Source organism: Myxocyprinus asiaticus, chromosome 14 (genome assembly GCF_019703515.2).
Source record: "Myxocyprinus asiaticus isolate MX2 ecotype Aquarium Trade chromosome 14, UBuf_Myxa_2, whole genome shotgun sequence".
In the NCBI taxonomy this organism is placed as follows: Eukaryota; Metazoa; Chordata; class Actinopteri; order Cypriniformes; family Catostomidae; genus Myxocyprinus; species Myxocyprinus asiaticus.
In genome coordinates, this window is record NC_059357.1 from 50,139,185 (window position 1) to 50,158,292 (window position 19,108).

General features: G+C 36.9%; 1 protein-coding gene and 1 long non-coding RNA gene across 2 annotated transcripts; one reads left to right on the forward strand and one right to left on the reverse strand.

The window, feature by feature from the left end:
* The first annotated feature begins 3,974 nt into the window (after positions 1-3,974).
* On the forward strand, positions 3,975-7,582 carry LOC127452160 (transcription factor Sox-8-like). Its single transcript, XM_051717441.1, has 3 exons — positions 3,975-4,480; positions 5,070-5,299; positions 5,401-7,582. Exons 1-3 carry the CDS (start codon positions 4,077-4,079, stop codon positions 6,123-6,125), a joined length of 1,359 nt encoding a protein of 452 aa, XP_051573401.1. The 5' UTR covers positions 3,975-4,076; the 3' UTR covers positions 6,126-7,582.
* Positions 7,583-17,389: 9,807 nt separating this feature from the next.
* Positions 17,390-18,567, reverse strand: LOC127452190 (uncharacterized). Its single transcript, XR_007899210.1, has 2 exons — positions 18,471-18,567; positions 17,390-18,298 (listed from the first exon to the last, which is right to left on the reverse strand). It is a non-coding gene; the product is annotated as an uncharacterized LOC127452190 (long non-coding RNA).
* Positions 18,568-19,108: the final 541 nt, after the last annotated feature.

Sequence of the window (19,108 nt, forward strand, 5' to 3'; positions counted from 1 at the left end):
TGTACACCTGAGATTTCTATTGATGTTCTTACCTTTTAATAATGTAATGAATTATACATGTAATTACTTATTTTTGTTCATTTTGAGTTTTGTATTTGGACTGTTTTAAATTAACAAATGTAATTTTTTTTTTTTAATTATTGTTATTATTTATTTATTTATTTTGGCATCTCAACCCTGTCTGTGGTAATTCTCACAATTTGTCGCTGTATTAATTCAAATGTTTAGGAAAATCAATTCTGAAAAAAAAAGTGCTATTTTTTTTTTTTTTTTTTTACAGGGTACCATGACAAACCCATTTGAGAAACCCTGCTATAGTTATAATCTACAAAAGTGTCAAAATAATGTATAATTAGTAACATCTGAAAGTTTTTTTTTTTTCGATTAGTACCTTATATTATGCTTAAATTAAAATGTATTTGATATAGGCAGTTAATTATGTGTATTTTAATTCTAATTAAAGTGTAGTTTCCAGAGCTAATGTAACCCTGAATGCTCCACTGAAGAAAAGAAAATGAATAATAGAACATAAATGAGAGAAAATTTACAGATGACAGTAGATGTTCATTCACAGACAAGTGAGTCACAGATCTGAGAGGTCAAAGTGTGAAGCACTTTTATTCAGTCTACAGAAAACATGAAAAAACACCATCAAACACACTGAACAAACACACTCAAGACTGTATGCAGTCTAATTACATCATTTCTATGGTCAGCTTTACCACAACAAGGAGAGATTTCAATGTTTTCTCTTCTTCATTTAGAAAGATATTGCATTTATTAAAAGAATAACCTTTAATGACAATCACATGATTATTTGCAGTATCTATCAAGTTACTACATAAAATCAACCAAACAATTCCATGACAAATCCTCTTATAAACACTGTAAGCCACTTACCAATCAGCCAGATGTGCTTCAGCAGCATTAACACAAAATCACGCCACCAACCTTCCCCAATGATTCATATTTTCAGACTATTAACATCCATAATAACACTCTCTCATTCTGCTCAGATATCCGACTGAAATGGCTGCCGAGAGAAACATGCGTTGAGTTTTCATGGGAAAGCTGTTTGATAAAAATAATTTCTCTCACAAAGAGTGATTCAGCTGCTGCTCTTATCTGCTTGTCTCTCTCTCTCTGTCTAACTTGTATTAAGCATCTATTTCATTTAAACTGAAAGGTGTGTGTGTTTCCTTATATCAAACAGGTGTCTGTCAGAGTTTAACTTCCTTTTCTAATTTGGGAGTGTGTAATGATGGCAGAAACAAAGACACCTTTAGGTAGGCCTGGAGTTTTCGAGCACTGTATTATCATCGACTGACAGCTGCTTTGTTCCTTTAGAACAGGAATATTCTTCATACAGCTTTCACATTGTGTGAATGCCGCTTTGCTCTATTTGGTTATATTCAAATTGAGAGAGTTTGAGTCACAGAGGAAAGTAAGTCTCAAGATGTTCTCTATCATATAGTAAATTCTTAAAATGAAAAATGCAGCTTCTGTTAAAATCTACTTAAATTTCACATCATATCTATAAAAGTACATTACATTAGAAAAAAATGCAATATAATTATTTGTGCAATTTAATTGTGACTGGCTACAGCTTTTTCAAATGTTGTGGTTGCAATGCTGTGCATTATATATGTAATTCATGTGCAACAAATACTTTGGTGAACACTGCATAATGAGTAACTTGTTTTAGAATGTTTACTTTATACTGTTGAATTTGATGTTATTGTTGCATAATGGCACTTACACCCCCCCACCCCCCCCAAAAAAAAAAAAAAAAAAAATACATAAATAAAAATCCCTTTCTTTGTCTGTCTCATACTTCTGTGCTAGTTCAATACTGCTATTGCTACTCTTGGAACTTGGCAGAGTGATAGTGCAGATATTACTGACTTTTGTATGATAAAGCGTCTGCTAAATTACTAAATGTAAATGTTGTATATATTCACACACACACGTTCTATATTAAATTGTGTATATTCTGTAACATAAGTTGCCCTGCATGCCAGGAGGATCCCCATTGTTCCATAATTTTTTGGGTTTTCTCCCCAATTTGGAATGCCCAATTTCCAATGTGCTCTAAGTCCTCGTGGTGGCATAATAACTCACCTCAATCCTGGTGGCGGAGGACAAATCTCAGTTGCCTCCACATCTGAGACCGTCAATCCACACATCTTATCACGTGGCTTGTTGAGCTTGTTATTGTGGAAACACAGCACGAGCAAGAAGCAAGAACCACATTATAGCAACCACAAGGAGGTTACCCCACGTGACTCTACCCTCCCTAACAACCAGGCCAATTTAGTTGCTTAGGAGACCTGTCTGGAGTCACTCAGCATGCCCTGGATTTGAACTCACGACTCCAGGGGTGGTAGTCAGCGTCTTTACTCGCTGAGCTACCCAGGCCAATTAATTTAAGCCACGAGGGATCGTGTGTGCTCAAAACACCCTTAAATATTATAATCACTGAATTAAACAAACATATATTCACACAATAGATATATTCACTGCTCTCTGAAACGTGTGTGGAACACATCCAAAACTTTAACTTTTAACTGGTTTGTCTTGACAGTTTTGGAATTTATGAAGACCCTTTATCATCCTGAATAAATCTCTGATTTTATGTGTAGAAATAAAAAATTTGTTGAGATTGATTGTTGGAATATTGCTCCACTAAATAAACATGATTCATAAACATCATGTCTGTGTCCTTTATTGTTTTGTAGAAGCAAAAAAACAAACAAACAAAAACAAAAAAATTTTTAAATTAAAAATTACATACTACAGTAAATGCACACCAATAACAAAAATGATTAATGTGTAACACTGACATTGAATTTATCTTCAATGCTTCCATTATTTCAGTAAATGCACTTTCTTTATACATACATATATTAAAGGGGTCATGAAATGGATATCAAATTTTCCTTGATATTTAGACAAGAGGTAACTGTACTATAAAACATACTGTAAATTTCAGAACTCAAAACGTCTTAGTCTAAAAAGAGCATTTGTAGTTGTCACCCTGCTGAAACATCTCGTTTTGAAATCTGTGTGTTCGTGATGTCATGAAACATTGCTCATTTGTATTTACATATCCCACAACATGTGTCATCACACCCTTGGCCCCGCCCACTGGCACGCAATTCAAGAGAAAACTCAAGAGAGCAGTCCTTGTGTGGCTAACTATTCCTAACATAACACCAAAGAGGACACATCTAGACTATTTTTGATTATTTTTGAATATATTCATGCACTAGACAGACATCTTTGACCGCTTGATACATATCTTGTGCCGCTTTTAAAAGATGCGGTGTCAAGTTACAACTTTGAAAGGGAGAAGCAATTCTCTTTCATTCAGATCTATTTGACAGGGTGCAAACAGATCATATATTACTAAATTGTGACTGTTTTGTTGCAAAAAAAAAAAAAAAGAAAAAAGAAAAAAAACACTTTCATAACATTATCAGTGGACCTCATGGAAGATAGTAAAAATATTAAAAATAGCTCTTCATGACCCCTTTAACATATTCATGATGAATTCGGGCTAATGCATATACTCATGTATATATTGTACTTTAAAAATATGTTTACAGTTTCAAATGAGCATATGCATTCACTGTTCAGTTTATTCACTGTTTGTTTTAAACTTTAAAGATTAGTTTTACTTTTTAACTTTTAAAAGCTTTGCAGAGGCTCTGTGGTTCTTTTTTTTAACTAGGCATGCACAGTCAATTGAAGAAGTTATTGATAATGTTAATGTAGAAAAATAGTCACAATAACATTATAACTTAGCGAAAGTGAGTGAAACGTATCAGATTGCTTCAGTGTGAAGTGCGTCTAGCCAATAGGAATTTATTGTAGTCATAAAGTTCACCAATGAGAGGCCACAGGGGGCGTGGCCTGTCCATCCTCATCTAATAGCTCAACAGTGCTGCGCTCATCAGTGTGAAAGCGTCATGACTGCTTTTCCATGAGCGGACAGTAACAGTGACTCACACAGGGAAACAAAGTTTTTTTCCAAGCGGATTTGAGCAGGTCGGGTTTAAAATCATCAGTAAAGAATGACGGAGGAGCGGGATAAGAGCAGCGCAGAGCCGCCGTGCAGTCCGGCCGGTTCGTGCAGCTCGCTGTCGCAGGACGAGTCGGAATCTGACGCGCCGTCATCTGCTGGATCGGACGGACACGCGTCGCTCATGATGACAGGACTGGGGAAGAAACTAGAGGATGAAGACGAGCGCTTCCCAGCGTGTATTCGGGACGCGGTGTCGCAGGTTCTGAAGGGGTATGACTGGTCCCTTGTGCCCATGCCGGCACGAGGCAGCGGCGCGATGAAGAGCAAACCTCATGTGAAGAGACCCATGAACGCGTTTATGGTTTGGGCTCAAGCCGCGCGGAGGAAACTTGCGGATCAGTATCCGCATCTGCACAACGCCGAACTCAGCAAAACACTCGGGAAACTCTGGAGGTAAACATGCTTACTCTTACTAAGATTTTATTTATTTACTCTATACTCAAAACTCTGCAGGTAAGAGCTTCTTCTACTAATTTATTTATTTACTTATATACACTAGGGAAACAATTTTTAATTTTATTATTATTACGTTATTATTTACCCTCAAAAAAACTACACTAAACTATTATTTTATTTGCGATTTTGTTATTTGTTATTATTAATTTATTTTCCCTGGGTAAACTCTGGTTGTTCTCTTTTATTGTTATTAAAATGCTTTATTATCCTTAACTGAGTAATTCTGGTAATTTTGAAAAATGAATGTTAGGGTATTAAAATGGAACTCAGGAAAAGTATATGAAAATATTTTTATCATTAAATCCACTATTTTGAGTGTGGAAACGGAAAGCATTAATAATAATAATAAATTAATATTTACATGCATGTTTTTATTACAATATTACAGCTTCATTTTCTGTTAAAGCATGATTTTTTGTAAAGCTGCTTTGAAATGAGGTTGTTGTGAAAAGCGCTATACAAATAAAAATGATGATTTAATATTGAGAGTGATTGAAATGAATCATAATCAGTACTCACTCCACAGACTGTTAACAGAGAATGAGAAGAGACCATTTGTGGAGGAAGCCGAGAGACTCCGAGTCCAACACAAGAAAGATCATCCGGATTATAAATACCAGCCGAGAAGACGGAAGAGTGTGAAAGCGGGTCAGAGCGAGTCGGATGCTGGGCTGGATCTCACCCATCACATGTATAAAGCTGAACCTGGAATGGGGGGTTTGGCAGGTTTATCCGATCATCACTCCAGCCACACTGGTGAGTTACGCGTGCTTCATATGGAGCATTTAATTGTGCTTGGATGCAAATAGATGTATAACCTGAACATTATTTTGTCTTACTGCTTTAAAAAATGTTAGGCCAGCCCCATGGACCCCCGACACCCCCGACCACGCCTAAAACCGACCTTCATCACGGAGGAAAGCAAGATTTAAAGCATGAAGGACGACGTTTGCTCGACAGCAATCGACAGAACATTGATTTCAGCAATGTCGACATTTCCGAGCTCAGCACGGATGTCATCAGCAATATGGAGACCTTTGATGTCCACGAGTTTGACCAGTACTTACCTCTCAGTGGTCATGCCGGGGCCACGACGACCCCTCTGACCTCAGAGCACAGTCACGGGCAGAGCAGCAGCTCGGGAGGGGCGTACGCTACATCCTATGACCAACTGGCGAGCAATGGTCCTGCCTGGAGTCGCAAAGGAACCGTGACGTCCTCGTCGCCCAGCACTAGCGAAGCAGGTCAGCACAGACCACACATTAAAACCGAGCAGTTGAGCCCGACTCGTTACAGCGAGCGATCACCCCCGCACACCGAGTACAGTGCATATAGCGGTCAGCCATGTGTCACCTCGGCCGCCTCGTTCTCCAGTATGCAGTGCGACTATACAGACCTTCAGAGCTCCAACTACTACAGCCCATATCCCAGCTACCCGTCTGGCCTGTACCAGTACCCGTACTTCCATTCCTCCCGGCGGCCGTACGGAAGCCCCATACTGAACAGCTTGTCCATTCCTCCATCTCACAGTCCCACCACTAACTGGGATCAGCCGGTTTACACCACATTATCAAGGCCATGAGGCTGGACCGGAACTGTGTCCATTACTCTGATGCACTAATGAAGGACAGCGTTGGCTGAGAAAGTGTTTGTGCCAACTGTCTAAACACAAAGAAATGAGTGCCTGTTGATTTTTATATATTGTGCCACCATAGATCATCCACAAAATTCTAAGAGCACATTGAAAATCTGGGATTATTTTTGTCTTTTAAACCAGGAAATAAACAAAAAGTTTTAGGATTTTGCCAAAGTTAAAGTTATTTTTAATAAAAATGAAGATGAAATATTTTAGATTCTGCATTTTTTTTATTAAAGCAAATTTGTAAAGCAAAGATGCTCTTTGGAATATTCTCAAATCATGCCGAGAAGTTCTTATAAAATAATTTGTAATTAAAATTTAGCATTGAATTAGAAAATATAAAAAGTAGAAGCATTTTCAGCGATGATCTCAGACTTTTTGGACCCCACTTGTCCATCTAATCCTTGACCGTTGGTGCTAAACAAGATGTATTAGTGCCTGCACAACCAGTGGAAATCCTCTGTGAGGAACACCTGTCACTGCAGCCCATGTCCAGAACCACATGTGTGCTTTCACTCTTTGTGATTCCACAGAATTGTGCTGGAGAGGAATAAAGAGCAGACGGAGAAACATACACACACGTATACTGGGACTGATGAAATGCTTTCAGAATCTGATGGAAGCATTTATGTCAACTGCGAAACCTCTCTGGTTAAATCATTTTTATTTTGTTTTTTGACCCACATGTCTTTTAAATGAAAAATTCCATGTATATTTATGTTATGTTTTTGTAATTTTTTTCTGTTTATAGTACAAAAGTTTGTTTTAACAGTTAAAAATGGTGGAGGGATAAAATAATTCCAGTACAGTCAGCTGTATTGCGCTGACTGAACAATCATTGATTTTAAAGCATTCCTGATTCCTGGAAAAATATAAATCACTTTTCCATTCCTTGTTTTTTTTTTTAACAAAAGCAGAAGCCAACTGAGCGAAATAAAATGTTACTTGAAGCAACAGGTGTGTGTGTATGGCACACTGACAGAAATAAGATTAGTCAGGATGTTGCTGCTCTGCTGTGAGTGACACGTCAGCTGCAATGCAACCTTTTTCTCAGTGGTCACACTAGTTTAAATGAAATTAACTATTCATTTGCAGTAAGGTCATGAATAATTGCAGTTTATAATCATTATCATCCATTGCCTTCACATGCTTATTGCCATTTTGAAGAAAATTATTTCTACATTCATACAGCATTCAGTTTTTAACACAGCTTCAAAATGCCTTTTGTCAGACTTGTGTCATTTCTAGTGTGTTTTACTGTATATGAAATGTTTTGTCTAAATTTTAGGCTGTGAAACACACAAAAACAATGTTTTCTGTACATTTATGTTAAGAAGTGTTTACAATATGCTAACATTAAATGCTGGTGATATGTGTGGAAAACAAAAAAAAAATTTTTCCCCCTGACAAATGTCTGTCTACACTTTCTTCAGAAGCTAATGCCTATTAATATTTTAAAATGTTTTAAAGATTATAGACAGCTAAATTTAAGGTCTGTATTCAAGTTCATACATTTTTCAATACCTTTGAGTTTTTCTGTGTCAAAGCATAGGATATGCCAGTTGTAACAAATATATACCATAAAAGACAGAAATTTTTTTTTTTTTTACTTAGAGAACTGATGAAGAAACTGTCTGTTGAAAGCAGTGGCATTCTTCGCAACAGCTGCGCAGCCGTTTGTCGCATGCAGCAACTGAAACTGCAGCTGTCTGCGACAGGAGCTACACTGTTAGCTCTTTCACAAGAGTTCATTAACTATTTTAAAAAGTGTTAACTTTATCACCACGACTACTTCATAAAAACTTCGATTAACATTTTATAAGTGTAAACAACATTTAAGCCTAGTTATTTTTATTATTTTAATGAGACTAATATCATATGTGGACATTTAAAGAAACTGGAATTGTTTCCTTGCAAGCTACTTTTCGAACATGAATGTGACCCCGAAATGCAAAGTACTTTATCTCTATGCAAGTTAATTATTCTTAAGATGTTAAGATGCATGCTATCCACTACACAGTGTATTGTGTGCTACAGTGGAAAGATTATTATTAACAAATACTGGGTGTGATGTTACATGGGTGATTAACTTTGATCCTTTCTCTTTCTTCCACCCTGTCTACACCGGGCCTGTCCATTGACATGATGCAATAGCTTGAGGCTGTCTACACTTGATACGATGACACAAACATTCATAACCGTTTCTTTGTGTTGTTGGTAGGATGTCATAAAATATTGATTATTGATCGGCACGTTATTTTATCGATATATTTTTGAGGCATATATATATTAAAATTAGCCGACATTTAAATTAGAAGCCCAATTTGTGTGCTTTTCAATTCACTCAGTTGGCCTCAGTTTAACAGTTTGGTGTAATAGCATTGGGAGACCACAAGAGGATGATATAACATTTACTGAACCAAACACACACACAGGACAAGCTGAAGCAACACAGGAGATGGTAGTCCAAAGTTACAAAAGTTTTTGTTCTTCTTCAGAATGAGGGTTTACAGGTAAGTAAAACTGTTGTAACTGTGCAAACTGAACGATAAGAAATGGCGATGTTTATTATGCAATTTTTCTATTTGTAGCTTTGAATAGGTCTTTCATTCAAGCTGTCAAACCACAAAACGACATACTTGTAACTGAAAATACATTGTGTAGGCTATATAAAAGATACATGTTCACAATAGATCATCCAGTAATGACTAGAGTAAATAATCTTTGTCATTTGATAATGATTTGTGTCAAAAGTAATAAAAAAAATGTAAAAACAGTTGCACTTAAGAATGTTGATACTGAGCATTGGCAGTGTGTGCGTACCATTGTAGAAAATAAATAATTGTTTCTAATTTTAGAACGCACCATGTCGTCCAGCAGATGCATTCAGTGTGCACCCCCTTTTAATTTACCCTGCTGCTCGCACTTTACCAAAATTTTGTTGAGAAATATGTTTGAAAAAATCAGATCGATAATCATCTGGAAAATCTTCTGATTATCGATGTGTGAAAAAGGCATCGACCCCAAGCCTAGTTGTTGGCAGTAGTTACGCCAGCGCATGCAGCTCAAAATGGAATGAGGCACCCGTTTACTGTCGGTGTGACGTGCCACAATGGAAGCTTCCAGTGTAGACAGCATCATTGTTTATAATGGGTTCTATTGCTTTTAACGTGAAGCGGCGTGCCACTCACGACTGTCCTCATTTGTCATATGTCATTGTGGTTTTTTTTTTATGACAACATACAGTACATTTAAAGGTGCAGTATGTAACAGTTTTCATGTAATATTTGCCTTTTTTTGCCAATGTGTGAACGGCTTGTAATGCAACTTAAAAAATGAGCCCTTCCCGGACTTCCTATTAAAGCCTATAGACTGATTTTCATGCGAAGGGAGCAGGTCGGTTTTACCGGGAAATCCAAAGGATGTGACGTTTATGTGCGCTCCTGAGAGCCTTGCCTCAGTGCTTCTCTTCCGCTATTCAACAGCGACAACAAACAGTCTGCAACACTAGGTAACGTTATCTTAGAGATGGAATCCAGCAAACATCCGGCTCCCAGCACAACACCGACTCCTACACAAACTCCGAGTAAGCAAAAAAAAAAAAAAAACATTTATCAACTGAATCCCGTCTGGCTAAGTGGGAACGTGATCGTGGTCGGGCGAAAACTAGAGTGAACATCGGCAGGGCATTTGATTCCTGGAGGGACCTTTGTTCGATTTTGGGGATCAAAACCGACCCTGAATTTGCGTTCTTCTTACTGAACAGGTAAGCTTACATAACTGCAAAGCATGTGAAATATAGTGCCATAAGGATTGATCTGTGTAATTTTAGCTAACTTGATCTTGCCTGCACAGTAACTGTCATAAACGAATGTTACAAATGTTAATCTGTAATTATACAGCAAGGTAAACCACAATAACACGTGAAATGAATGCTAGACAATTTTCAAGATAATGCAAAAAGACACATTCATTAGTGTAACGTAACTTGGTTATACAGAAAAGATATACGTTCTATTATTATAAAACAATAGCGCATCAATATATCAAAATGACAGTTATGATGAATTGTCAACATATTTATAACGTACAGTCTATTTTATAAACATCTACTGTCATCATCCACCAAATTTAGCTAACAGCTATTGATAAAGCTGGCTAACTAGCTAATGCCGACATTGACTGCATTTATATGATAGCCTATGTATCATGCAAAGAAAAGTGATTACTTCAAACTACATTCTCGCATAGCCAGACCTATATCCACACTTTGTTTTAGACCTGTTCCAGCACTGGAGAGTCAAATATAATATACAGTCTCAAAGTTTGTAGTAAAACAATCATAACTGTGTCATTTTAATTATGTTACCTCATCTGTCATCATGATGCCGGTGAATCATGTTCAGTCTCTTTGTATGTTACGTCATTGTTTTGGCTGATGCTCGCTCACATCCCTATGGAGTGTGTGCGCGAGCATGAGCAACAGGTAGATTCTGAATCTTACATACTGTAAGTGGCACCACGTACAGTACCTCAGGAATATTCACCATTATCTTCTATTGCTGTTGACAGATGTGTACCTCTAAAACAACATAATTTGGGGACAAAAAAACAACTAACCATTATTTTAAAATGGATAGTTCTGGTCCTGGATGCTTAGCCAAAAGCCGTGCTTTATTCATGATAAACCATAGCTCTGACCTCTTCACTGAACTTTGTATCACTCTTGCAGAACCCATGGCCAGAGATCTTCTATATAGAGATAACAACTTCCGTGTTTTTAACATTGGAGAGAGTGTAACAGTCAACTGGGGAGAGCCGTAATCTAACACCTACCTGTCTCAGAATTGTCTGTTTTCTTTGATAAAACAGCAATTTTGTCATAGTAACTCCACACATAGTTCATTCAAACAAGAGAGTTTAGTGTAAAACATGTTGAAGATTAGTGGACAGGTGTTGAATTAATTAAATAATGAGCTGTTTCCTCACAAAAGCAGTTTATCCAGCATAATGAAGCATCTCCTCCATTGACATCCATTCAAAAAAATGGCCTCTTGTCTCCTGCTATTTTTGGCTAAGCTTGTAGGCCCTGTGTAGAAGGGCTCTGCCATAGCTGACAGTTATTCTTGTTGCCTAGCAATGTTCTGTTTACTGTTTACTGCCAAGGACTATCTCTGCATCTGAAACCATGTACTTTCATAGCACGTACTGTATTTGATGAAGGGCACACTTCTCAGCCAGTAAAACAGTGCATTCTTTTAGGTATGCATGCAAGTAGTATCAATAGATGTGGGTATTGACCTGTGACCTGAATATATGATGTACGAACAACAACCGTGGATATAATCTACTCTGGTTTTGTTAAACAAGCTCCATTTAAGAACAACTTTCTTGGTATATATAGCACTTACAGTGAAGAGCCGTCCGACTCATGGTTCACTGCCGTTCTTTTGGATCCAGCGTTTTGAACGTGATGTCATCTCAGCTTCCAAGGGATTAAGTGTCCAGTCGATCGCAAATCAGTATCTCACTGAAAATGGTCGGTCATCCGGTTATTTCTCGCTTACTGCTTCATGAATACTGAGGATTTGGACACTACTCTATTGGCATACTATATAGTAAAGAAGTATGGATATTCAGACGGAGTGCATGCTTTCTGGCGGATGGATGGAATTTCACATAGTCACGCTTTCATCTTGCCTAACAATGGCCTTCATCCATGACTATATTCATAATATAGCACAGCCTCTTATGCTTTATTGCTTAAATAACTCATGCATTTGAAGGTTCATTTCTTCAGAGATAGACCTCAACTTTGCACATAGGAACTTGTTGCTGGTCAGGGCAGAAAATCAAAAGTGCCACATTCAGATGTTCTGGAACTTGACAGTCTGAACATGGGAAAATCATGGAAATACTGTACATGGCAGGTGGTAATACACATCTGGTGTGGGTTGAATTCAGAGTTAAATGTGCGAGGATGGAAAGGGTTGAATCGTGTTGGGCTGGGTAGAATTTCAAAGCTGGTCCTGGCATTCATGCCAAACAGTGCAGGGAGGAAGTGCAGTGCCACGGAAGAGAACTGCTGAATTTTAATGATTCATTATGTGCTGGAAGGCTGTATTGTCTCTATTTCTCCGGCAAGTATGAAAAGAATTAATTGGACAGAAAATGGAAGGGCAAGAGAACTGACAGTCATTAGGAGCCATGTGAATGGCCGATTACATGCACACAGAGCTTGAATTTTTTCCATTGTTTAACAGAAATATACCAGCACAACTTCGTGACAATGGCTATGATAATAATAAAAGTGATAATTAATGAGCAGATGGGATGTGGGTGGTTTTAGGAAGACTTGTTGTTTTTCTCTTTTAAACTCTTGTTTCCTCTCGTGTTGGCCAGATAGTTTGAGGAGCTTTTGAGAACAGACGTGATTGAAGTAAATAAAGCCTCTTCAGGGCGCTTGTGTCTCATTTCACTCTCAAAAATCTAGTTGAGGGCATTACTAACTGCAACTGCAAACTGCAGCTCGAGCTATGGGCCCATTCTCACTGTCAACATCAGTAACTCCATATCTGGTATTTGCCCGTTATATTTTCTATAAAGTCAGCTCTTATTACAAAAAGTTGCGCAAGGGAAATGATCCGTATTCCTTCCCCAATGTCAGACACACACACAAAATCTTATTTTTATATCAGGGTATATTCGATTTATTTCTATTGTTGAGCTAGTTATATTGGCACTACCCTAAGCCCAACCTTTAAATAAACCTTTTTGCATTTTAAATTTTAATCAAGACATTATTTACTCATTTTATGAAGCTATTTTCATCATGGGGACTGTCCCACAATGTAGGTGGTTTCAGGTTTTGTGAGGAAGATATTGAAACCACAGACAACAACTGTCATCTGTGATATGTTACATTATATCTGACAAAAACTAATAATAACATATAAAGAAGAACTGTATTTATTAACTGTCTGTGTGTGTGTGTGTGTGTTTGTGTGTGTGGTTTTGGGGGGAGGAGGCTGGTGGATTCATGCATTCTGGGAACTCAGAGCTGATTTGCAAGTGAAATTAACTGGACATGATGTCTTGTGAATTTACTTTCTCTGATGCCTCGTTACATTCCATGTAGTTTATGCTCTTGTTTATACTGTGTTAGTACCTCAAAACATATATCAAGCAGCTTAGGACAATTTATTTTAATAATTTTAAATATGTTCCACCAAAACTTACATGTTAAACGAGATTTCCACACCCACATGCAGAGCTTGTTAAATCTCTTGTTCTTCTCTGACTCAAAACACAAAAGTTTAGCATCATACAATGGCCAAAGCAAACAGCAGACTAGACAGAGGCAACACAAACTTCCTTTAAGCAAAGAGAATGAGTTGTCAGTGCCAGCATCTCTAAAACACATGACTCTGTGTCACACGCCCCAGCTCGTCACCACAGAACATAAAACACAATTCTATGGCCAATTTGTGATGAAATACACAAATACAGATTTCAGACAGCATAGGATGTAAACTATGATGACAAAATATAAACTTTGAAAATGTTTAACTGTATATAACATTAAGCTGTGTAGACAGACAGACAGATAGAAGTCATTTTTATTTGTATAGCACTTTTTACAACACACATAGTTTCAAAGCAGCTTTACAGAAAATCATGCATTATCAAAAAATGAAATTGTAATATCTATGAAGTCTTAGTGATCATTGTGTATTTTGATTAAATATGATTGTAAATTGTGTATACAAATTAAATAATAATTGTATTTAGAACTCCAGTGAGCAAGCTAAAGGCGACTGTGGCAAGAAACACAAAACTCCATAAGATGTTGGTTAATGGAGAAAAAAAACCTTGGGAGAAACCAGGCACACTGTGGGGGCCAGTTCCCCTCTGGTTAACAGCATGAATATAATGCCTATATTAGTTATTTATGTGCAGTGCAAGTCATGGTTTTAAATTTGTAAATTAAGTGTTAAGGTCCATTGTTAAAAAAAAACAATTTATTTTTTTTAACTTTAAGATTAATGACTAATGTCTGTTAAGTCCATCCTGGATTAACTGCAGAAGTTCCCACAGATGCACTGTCCTTTGTTAGTTTACTGGCAATTAAATTATAGTCTATGTATTTGGATGGATGGATGTCTTTTGAGTTGGTTCTTTTCAGCAAATTTGTTGTATCGGTTTGCAAAATAGCCTAAATAGTTTAATTAACTATTTAGGCTATTTTGCAAACCGATACAACAAAACAGGTTAAATCAAAATGACTTAAAAATCCTTATCCAGTAATCAGACATTCCTGTTAAAGTAATGAAAAAGTCATGGAAATTTATTGGTCAAATAATGTGGGAACCTTGGAAAAATGAGTCTATGTATATTTTTTTACAGCCTTCTACGTTTTAAAGACATCAATGTTCATTATTATGATATAATTTATTGAACTAATGAATAATCACAGTTGATACTGGTTAATGCTTAAAATCAGATGAAAAGAAACACACTCTTTGTAAACTCAACTGAGACAGCCATGTGCCCCTGGTGGAATTTTGAAATGTGGAGGCAGATTGCCATCTCAGGGTTCAGTTTTTTTATTATTTTACTTCAGTTCAACTGGACATTTACATAGCTTTCTTAAACCCATAGAGAAATTGGATATATCACAAAATATTACAAAAAAGTAGGCCTAAATAAAAAAATACATATGATATAAAAAGTCATATTTGCGCAAATATGCAACAACATATTTTACAAAATGCGAAGAAAATTGTTTTCATATATGTAACATATATTTTCCTATCTTAGTGGAATTTAAACGTCACTGGGTCTGCACCAGCTTACCTACAATCATTCCTGCAGAGCTATGTTCCCACCAGAAGGCTGCAGTCTGCAAATGAGTGGTGCCGTATGGTACCAACACACAGAGGCGCCAGATCACTTTCCTGGACTTTCAACTTCACTGTACCTCGATGCTGGAATGACCTTCCCAACACCATCTGTGAAGCAGACTCCCTCTCCATCTTCAAAATAAAAATAAAAAAATGCTAAAGACACAACTTTTCCATGACCACTTAACCCAACACTCTTATAAATATAAAATATATATATATATATATATATATATTTTATACACACACACACATTTAAAATATTAATCTCCTAACATTTATGCATTTGCAACTGCTGTGTAAAAGCATTTATTCCTGCTCTGTGAAAATACACCTAATTGCCACTTCATACGCAGCTTTTGTGCCACCTTTGCTGTGTAGAGATATCTTTAGTCTCAATAGGTTTAGTATTCATTGCAATGGGCTTTTAATCTCTTAAACAGTCATCCTCCACAATATTAATCTGCTGGTAGACTGTGACTATCCACTTTGTTACAGCAATCTTGAAGCAGCGTTCATGATTCGCATCAGAGCGGCAACTCCAGCTTCCAGTGCCACTTTGAATTCCACGGGAAAAGCGGAGTGATAGTTAAGACTTTCTGTGCTTCAGTGGTAATTACAATGCGCTGAAAATACTTGATTTCTATCACAAGTCCCAGCTTGGGTTGTTTTGTACTAAGAAGTCCTCTCTATCATTTTATCACTGACAGTGAAGCGCTGTTGTGGTGTGTCCATCTCTGTAATGATGCCAGGCAGACACATTACAATGGTTCTGCCCTTCCAACCAGTGTTTATGCTGTATTAACGATAAATTTGTTAATCGCGATTAAGAAAAATTAACTCTTTAAAGTTAAAATCGCATGCGATTAACACGTTAATTCCAACAGCACTAATATATATATATGTTAATTGCCATTTATCAGATTTCTGTTAGGGAAGGCATTATGAAATACCTTTTATCTTACACTGTTAATATGCATATGATACTATATAATATTTTATTAAAAAATATGTTTTGCGGGTGAGAACATGAGAGGTCAGGCATTATTGCAATAATTGATTGACAGCGTATTGAACAAATCAGTGCAAAGTTGAGGCAATGTCTCCCCTCACATAACTTTTTTGCCTGTATGTCGTGGTTACCCCCCTCACATTCATGCCATGGCAGAGCTAAATGAGATCACAAAGGGAAGCTTTATCCACTGGTGTCGCTATGGTGTGAAATACAGGGGGTCCAGGGGGGGGGTGTCAGACCACCTGAATGCAACAGGAGACCCCTTGGAAAGCTAATTTGTGCATTCTTGGGGGGCTCTATAGTTAAATACAATGTTTCATTAAAAATTCTGTATTGAATAATATATTAAATTCAACATCAAAATGCGTAATTCTGTTCGGTGTGATTTTCTAAAACCTGATCGGAATCGAGGCTGAGAAGATAGGAGCAGCAGCTCCCTTCCTCTCTCTCTCGTCTCTTTCTTTGTCTTGCCCACTCACACACGTTTGGTGGAATTTACTAATCATTGAAGCTCAACAAGAAAAGTGTCACCCACGAGTGCTACAAGGGCATGAAACGCAAACACCAGTGGAGTAGTAGGCCTACGGCAGTCAGCAGCATCTACAGAACCGAAATATACAGTAATTGTTATACACATTTGAGCTCAAACTTTTTATATTTTATTTGTATTATGTTCAGTCGATTATTTTCCTCACCTGCAAAACTTAATTTAGTGATCCTAAGATCAATAGATAATCATGAGTATGAATCATGAGTTTGTAACAGAATCAGAAAGATTAATGATAGAGGAAATGGAGGGATGAAAGTGGTACAGTGGATGGATCAGTCAGAATTCAAAAGGTGTAAAATCATGGGGTCATTGTGTGATCAGGTATTCAGGATCTATTGGTCAGACCACCAACAGTGTGTGGGTTGCTTTTACTGCCCCTGGAATGCTATGCGTAGGAGGAACATTTGCTGAGTTTTCATATTCTCACAGGATGGAGGTGGAGAAATAAAGAGACCGTGAAAAGGAGTGAAATAAGTGAGAATGTGAGAGAAAGAGAGGGTGAGAGAACTGGTCACAAGTGAAAAAAGTATCTCCTCTTTCAGTCAGTGTTTGGCACAGAAACACACAGACAGCATGAGTGAAGCTTGCATGTGTGAAACCCTGATCACGCCACACACACACACCATAGGATTAAAAACACTCTGTTTATAAGACACACCCCATCGTGACTATACTTATCTTATTCTCTCTGCCCAAAAAGTATTTGGACACTTAAGTGTATGAATGTTTTTGCATTAGATAAAATAAAGTGCCATTTATTTTAAAGATAGCACAATTGTCAAGCAAAACAGTTTGTAAGGTTTCAGTAGATGTAACAATAGATTGTTCATAATAGACAAAATGTATTTTAACACATTCAGGTAGTCAAACATTTGTGAAAACAGTTAATGTGCTGAACTCCACCTGTGGTTAGGACATCTTTGGCAACTTGAGGGGAACTGACTTTTTACATCCACTAAAAGAATCTTCAATACAGTTGCTTGAAAGTCATTGCAAAAAAGTTTCTCTCTAGTAAGAGTAAATAAATAATAAAAAGAATGACTTAACACTCTCCTGCACACTACCCATAAATCCTCACTCAATTCAAATGAATGCTATAACTGTCTTGTGTCTTTTTAAACTCAAAATCAGCTATACATTGAGAAAGTGGAGACCTATAGCATTTTACGTTGTCCATTAAACATAAGAAATATGAATGCCACATGAATGAATACCATGGTCTTTTATATAGAATTTGATTAAGAAACCAAAAAGAAATTATAAACATTATAAACAATCCATCTCAATGCAAACAAAACGTACATGAAAATAAACATGACAAAAGTCAAAGCAATGAATGAGTGTATTATGTCCAGTCTACTGAATCCAGTATTAAACATTTCAGTGTTCACAGTTGAACACTGTAAATAGTGAGTAATTCAGTGAGTGTAGTAGTCTTATCTGATGCAGGTTGAAGTCCTGTACTGAAGTAGTGCCCAAAATAGCAGATATCCTCAAGCAAAAGTTAATCCTCTCAACCAAGGTGATTCCATGACTCATAGCCAAAGTTCATGGCAGGTTGGAAATCCAGATTTGAGAGAAGCAGAAGGTAACAAGCACATAAACTGAAGGTAACTTGCATGTACTTTGAACGAAACTTGAAGACCTTCTACAAAAACATACAAACAAGCCATATTAAATTCCTCTCAACAAACAATCCATATCATTCAACATGTGATACAAACAAACACTCCTTGACCCACAATAAACTCAGTAATTTTAGAAATACCAATACCCAAAATATACAGTTCTTGAACAATGAAAATGAAACAATCTCTTACATTCAGCTTAACTTATAATAGTCATTTCTCAACAAGGACTCTTGAATTGTATGAGCACAGCAGGTAAACCATGCTTCCAACTCCACGTGCTGTTCTGTCTTTCTCTACTGCAACACCTCTACTTATTCAATAATTTAGGCACTCTAGTGCCCCTAGCGGTGAGGAAAAGAATTACAGGCTAGTTCACAGCCTAGTAACAGGCTTGTGACTGTTACAATGTTGATATTTATTTGATGAACAGTCCCTTCCACCCCACATTAGATATTTGTTCTCTGCACAAAAATAAGTTAGGAAGGACAGATTTTTTGTTCCTTCATGTATTAGGCAGGTTCATGGCAACATGATCACACAGAAAATCGGAAAGTTGTTTTTCCACCTATACTCAGAAACAACAAAGGGACAAGTGCACTGCCTGATGGAGGTCACAGGACCGAAATGTTGTAAGAAATACTGATTGTTTTTGCAAGCTATGGTAGATTTTTCTTGTAGTTTTATATATTATATATATATATATATATATATAAATCTATCATTATTGACAGGCGATTTATTAATTAATCTTAATTTTTTTTTAAGAGTTTTGGTTATTCAGGGCAAGACAGTCACACTTTGAGTCGGGGGACAAAGCAGGAAAACTT

Coding starts and splice junctions, on each gene's coding strand:
- LOC127452160 (XM_051717441.1), top strand. CDS start 4,077: ATGACGGAGGAGCGGGATAAGAGCAGCGCAGAGCCGCCGTGCAGTCCG. Junction 4,481..5,069: donor ACACTCGGGAAACTCTGGAG/GTAAACATGCTT, acceptor CTCACTCCACAG/ACTGTTAACAGAGAATGAGA. Junction 5,300..5,400: donor TCATCACTCCAGCCACACTG/GTGAGTTACGCG, acceptor AAAAAATGTTAG/GCCAGCCCCATGGACCCCCG.